The sequence below is a fragment of the Saccostrea cucullata genome, unplaced genomic scaffold (genome assembly GCF_032062105.1).
Source record: "Saccostrea cucullata isolate Sc308-1 unplaced genomic scaffold, CSIRO_AGI_Scuc_v1 ctg12372, whole genome shotgun sequence".
NCBI lineage: Eukaryota > Metazoa > Mollusca > Bivalvia > Ostreida > Ostreidae > Saccostrea > Saccostrea cuccullata.
The window spans coordinates 1-6246 of record NW_026921376.1 but is presented as its reverse complement, the minus strand read 5'-3'; the positions used below and the strand labels follow the sequence as shown (position 1 = coordinate 6246).

The window sequence follows — 6246 nt, the reverse complement described above, 5'->3', positions numbered from 1 at the left end:
CAGTAGCCTAATCATCTTTTGGGAGATGGTTGGTAGTGTCATGTAGATGTGCAGTAAGGTTTTGGAATGTTGATTTTGCCCCGAGGGGACTAATGGGGGTCGAAAAATGATGTTTTAAAAATGTCTTAAATCATTTCTTTAAAACTAAGCGAAATAAAAATTAAAAAGAATGGAGGTCAAGGTCACAGGAATGTGCAAGGTGAAGTTTTTGATGCAGTTGAGTAGCTTCACTAATACATATCAGCATATTATGTTTGATAAAAATATCTTGAATGATTTAATGAAACTGAGTTTAACACTTTTTCTAAAACAAGAGAGGTCAAAAGAAAGGTTGGGGCCAAAATGTTGTTGCAGTTGAAAAGCTTACATCAGTATGAATTTACTATTAGCATATGAAGTTTGATAAAACTATAATTAAAGGTTTATTTAAAACTTAGATAAACACATATTTTAAAAGGTGAGGTCAAGGTCAAAGGAAAATTCAAGGTCAAAATAAGTTGATGTATTAATAGCTCTCAGCAGTTTGTATCAGCATATGAAGTTTGATAAATATATCTTGAATTGTTTATTCAAAACTGATCTATACATTAATTTTAGAAAAGTGAGATCAAAGTCACAGGAAAGGTCAAGGTAAAAAAGAGCGAAGCATTGTAAAGCTTACATCAGTATGTATCATCATGTGAAGTTTCATTACACAATTTGAGTGGTTTCTTTAAAATAAAGCTAAACACTAATTTAAAGAAAAGTTAAGTGAACATCAAAGGAAAAGTCAAGGTCAGAAAATATTGCTGCAGTTGGATAGTTTACATCAGTATGCATTAACATATGAACTTTGATAAAAATATCTAGAAAGTTTCTTTGAGCCTGATGGAAAGACAGATGGAAGGGTGGAGGATGGACATGACAAAAACTATGTATGTATTCCTAATCATGGTGTGGCATAAAAAACTTGAATCTACATTATATGAGGATGTTTCCATCTATCAAGATTATACAAGCAAATTCAAAGAATTGTGGTCCTCTGCTTTCTGCGTTTTAGTGAATGGGATGCCATAATTTATGGCAGATTGTGTGTCAAATATGCACCCCTATCATATATCAATTTTTGAAAATTGGGTCAAAGGGGAAAAATCATAGCATGCTCTGAAACATTTTGAAAATGTTGCAGGTAATGTACATGTCAAATATGAAAGTCCTATCTCTTTTGAATCAAAAGTTATATACAATATAATATTTTTGAAAAGTAGGTTAAACTTCTAGGTCGAGGTCACAGAGTCAAAAGTCATGATATATTTAGAAAAGTCTTTTCACATTTAATAAACATGTATAATTTGAATGCCCTTTCTTTTCTCTTTCAAAATGATCAATTTAAAATGTTATTTTTTGAAAGTAGGTAAAACTTTAAGGTCAAGGTCTCACTTGGGTTAAAAAATCATAGTATGTTTAGAAAGTTTTGTGGTAATGTACATGTGAAATATGAAAGCACTATCTCTTATTATTCAAAAGTTATGACCAAGGTTAAATTTATTGTGACAGATGCACATACTAGCTGTCAATAAGATGGACAGACTGACAGACAAATGAGATTTAATGTCCCCTCCCTTTCCCCAAAATGGGGGACAATAATGCCCTTGCTGACCTTGAGAAGAAGATTTATGATGGAAAAAATCCCCTGCATATTTCTTAATGCAAATCAATATTGTGTTTTTAGGTCATTTTGTTTGTTGTTATATATCCCTCTCAGGAATTTTTCACTCATATGGAGACACCACTACTTGAAAAATAATGAGGACAATTTAGATTTGAGGTCAACATTCATTTTAGGAGTTTTCAACCATTAAGACATAAAGAAATATTAACTCGATCCTTCCCCTCACCCCTTCCCAGACCCCTGTTTGTTCATGTATTCAAACTACTACTTGTTTTTACATTTAAAAAAATGTTTATACAAATAGTTTAATGTGGTCCATCTCTGAATTATTTTCATTCCTAATTCTAGGAAGATAGGTTCACACAAATTCATGAATAAAATGTCAAGTTATCTTATCATTGATGCACTTTTATTTAATTTAATGCAGTCATATTGTGAACATTTCCCGCCCATTAGGAGAGTGGGGATGACCTCTAGGGGTTCATAACCTTTATACCATTAAATTTACATAACATAATAACACAAGAAACAAAATTATGTATAGTCAAATGGAAAAAGTTTCCTACTATTTAGGAGTTACATGATCATTTGTCATTACAGGGACAGGGAAGTGGAACACCCCTCAACACCCCCCCCCCCCCCCCCCCGAATTTGCAGGACTATAATATATACTGGAGGAAATAAAAATGACTTTGGATGCCCTAAGTGTCCCTCCACCCTAGAAAACAGACCCAACCATAACTTCTTCTTTTTTTTTTTTTTGCTTCTCAGGAAATTCTGGTCTGGAACCCCCCCCCCCCCTCCCTCCCAGAAAAAAATTCTGGATCTTGTAGCGTACTTAATGTAACGTTGATAACGGGGGATAACTCTTCAGAATGTGAAATTCGTCTATTATAGCATCGGATGACCTTTGATCCTTTAAACTTGAACCTAACCGTTTGCATTTCAGTCCATTTTACCCAAATCTATACCAAAACTTGTACTTACCGATTGTCATTATTTAGGCGCTGTCATCTTCATGAAATATAATCCAGTTAAAACACAAAATGAAATAATTCCTACTGACATATATGCAATGATGCACAGTAGCCTACTGCACGTGCAGTGAAATCTAAAATGATAATGCCAATGGTAAAACTAGGCCTAGTACTTAAGTTGGGTATGTGACGCAAGCCCAATTTGATGCAGGTGTTCAGATACATGTATAGTGCAAGAACAAATTGAAAATTATCATCTACAAAAGATGTTTTATTTTAACTTTGCCATCTAGGCCTATTTCCAAAAACAGGCAAATAAGGTGTGTTTGTGTGTGTGTGTTGATGGGAGAGGGGTGGGGGTTGACTAAATTGATTGTGTATATGGCAGCTTTCAAGAAGTTTCTGCCTAATCAAATATAAATAAGCTTTGCACATTTTGAAAAATTCATCAAAAACACTTTACACTAATTTGAATAATATTATTTGTTGTTAATCTATATGAGAAAATAGATTTAAAAAGTTCCAATTATGTGCCAAAAATTTATAACCCCCCCCCCCCTTTATCAAACCTAATTTACATCATTAATTTAATTCTGTTGTTTAATTTCCGACGGGTAATGGAATATGAAATACCTATAAGATGGAGGCCCATAGGTCACATGGTCACTAGCTGCAGATCTGTAGCGTTATGGTTTATATATTAGTCTTTGACCATAAAGCTACAGATCCTGTAATGCAAAAAAGGTGCAATTTACGGCGCAATATTTTTTGCGCACTTCTGGGGAGAATTCTCCACTTTCCAGCATCGGTTAATTTACTACCTTTCACTCCCTAATTCTAGGCACATTATTTGACTAATCTGTATATTTTATCCATCTCCAATCCTTTTATAGTCGTCTCTACACGTGATAAACTCGCTTGATTAAAATTATTTGTTAGATTGCTGAAAATTCACATCAAGCGAGTTTATTGCCTGTAGAGATGACTATAAATGGCTGGGAGGTGGACAAAATATATTTATTGGCTACAGAATGTGTCTAAAATTAGGGAGTGAAAGGTAGTTGATTGACCAATGCTAGAAAGTGGAGAAATTCTGCCCAAAAGTGCGCAAAAAATATTGCGCCGTAAATTGCACCTTTTTTGCATATGGGGATCTGTAACGTTATGGTCAAAGACAAATATATAAAACCATAATGCTGCAGATCTGCAGCTACATGGTCACCTGAGCATATTATGCTCAATTTGATGAATACATGTATTATGTAAACTATTGAATTATATTGACTTTTTCCTTGGTAAAGCCCAATATGAAGAAGTGTGCATTTAGAGGCAAACACCTTAGTGCGGGTATTACTGTCTCATGACAGCATCTAGTTTATATCTGCATTTTTTAAAATTATTAATTTATAGCAATTTTAAATCATATAATTTCATTTTATGCTGATTATTTATTTTAGGGGTGATTTATGCTTATTACCCGCTAGAAAGCTTTAGCATAAATATTCAGTTCTTACAACATAATTCACAGAGTTGTGGAAAAAGATACTAGTAGCCAGTCATTCGGACCGGCAAGAAAACAAACTAAGCTGGTCCGAAGTGATTTCTGTCAGTCCGAAATAGTAAGTCGCAAAATGGAAAAAAGCATAACATTTATTCATATTATGACACATCTATTTAATAAATCATGTTGTTAATAAAACAAAATTCAGTCTCGATTTCCAAGTACTCTTCTTTTAATTTTGCATTTATAACAATACTAGATACAATTATACCACTGCTTTTTGGCAGGTGACAATGCTAATTCAGCACAGTCAACGTAATTTTTTAAAACACTTATACATTTTGTAATTATATTAATATTATAGAAAATGGGTCTAAAAATTCTTTGCATCAACAATCTGATAATAAAGATATCAACACGATTGGAGATAAAACGAAAATCCGGGACAGTCGGAAGTACTAGATTTACTGCTTTCTCCACCTGTGCTTGAATTCTTTCTGTTGAAATTTTTCATATTTAGCTTGTCTTTATCTGAAGATTTTCTTTGACATGTTTTCTACCTAACTCGGCCCCAGTTGTGAATTTAATAGGTCACGAGAACCATGCTAGTTTCGCTTTCATTTACAGCCTCGATCTCGTTTAAAGAAAAGGTATTACGCAATCGCATATAAGATAATTAAGATGGGAAATCCACAAGACAAAAAAACTTTAACCAAAAAAGGGGCCGGTCATTTGGACCGACATTGATAGCATTTTTACCGGTAATGCAAATTTTAAGTCGGTTTTGCCGGCATGACCGACAGTTTTCCACAACTCTGAATTCATATCACAAAATACAATCCTCACATATAACGCTTTTTCCACCAACTCCTATACTGAACACACATATAATCATCAATATAACATGTAAACAATGTTTTTTGTAAATTTGTATTTTCATAGAGGACTGTCCTTCGGGTAGTGAATATAATCCTGAAACTAAAGTTTGTGATGACTGTCTGCGTGGCTACTACCGAAACAAAACGGACCCACAACAAGTTAAATGTCAGAAATGTCCAGACCAATTCATCACCGTGGGTACCAAAGCCACCAGTGTCAAGAATTGTACCATTAGTAAGTCATAAGATATAATAAATCTGCCATTAATATGAATGGTAGTATCATTGATATCAGATACATATTATAACTTAAATAGCCCCTGGGGTAAACGACTTTAATGTCAGTAAGTCAGATATAATTACTCAGACACCAGCATGAATGACTGCACCATGGGTAATTTAAGTCAGATATAAAAACTCGGCCACCAGTTTAAATGACTGTACCATCAGTAAGTCAGATATAAAAACTAGGCTACCAGTTTAAATGACTGTAGGATCATGCTAATTACTTAAACAAATATAAACTATGTAAATTTGTATTTTCATAGAGGACTGTCCCTCGGGTAGTGAATATAATCCTGAAACTAAAGTTTGTGATGACTGTCTGCGTGGCTACTACCGAAACAAAACGGACCCACAACAAGTTAAATGTCAGAAATGTCCAGACCAATTCATCACCGTGGGTACCAAAGCCACCAGTGTCAAGAATTGTACCATTAGTAAGTCATAAGATATAATAAATCTGCCATTAATATGAATGGTAGTATCATTGATATCAGATACATATTATAACTTAAAAAGCCCCTGGGGTAAACGACTTTAATGTCAGTAAGTCAGATATAATTACTCGGACACCAGCATGAATGACTGCACCATGGGTAATTTAAGTCAGATATAAAACTCAGCCACCAGTTTAAATGACTGTACCATCAGTAAGTCAGATATAAAAACTAGGCTACCAGTTTAAATGACTGTAGGATCATGCTAATTACTTAAACAAATATAAACTATGTAAATTTGTATTTTCATAGAGGACTGTCCTTCGGGAAGTGAATATAATCCTGAAACTAAAGTTTGTGATGACTGTCTGCGTGGCTACTACCGAAACAAAACGGACCCACAACAAGTTAAATGTCAGAAATGTCCAGACCAATTCATCACCGTGGGTACCAAAGCCACCAGTGTCAAGAATTGTACCATTAGTAAGTCATAAGATATAATAAATCTGCCATTAATATG

At 34.1% G+C, this 6246-nt stretch overlaps 1 protein-coding gene across 1 annotated transcript; it reads left to right on the top strand.

Moving 5' to 3' along the window:
• Positions 1-5071: 5071 nt before the first annotated feature.
• LOC134259849 (uncharacterized) lies at positions 5072-6209 on the top strand (the record flags this gene model as incomplete). The annotated part of the gene is made up of 3 exons (XM_062742449.1): positions 5072-5242; positions 5556-5726; positions 6039-6209. Coding segments are annotated over 3 exons (513 nt in total), but the record flags the coding sequence as incomplete, so codon positions are not given.
• Positions 6210-6246: the final 37 nt, after the last annotated feature.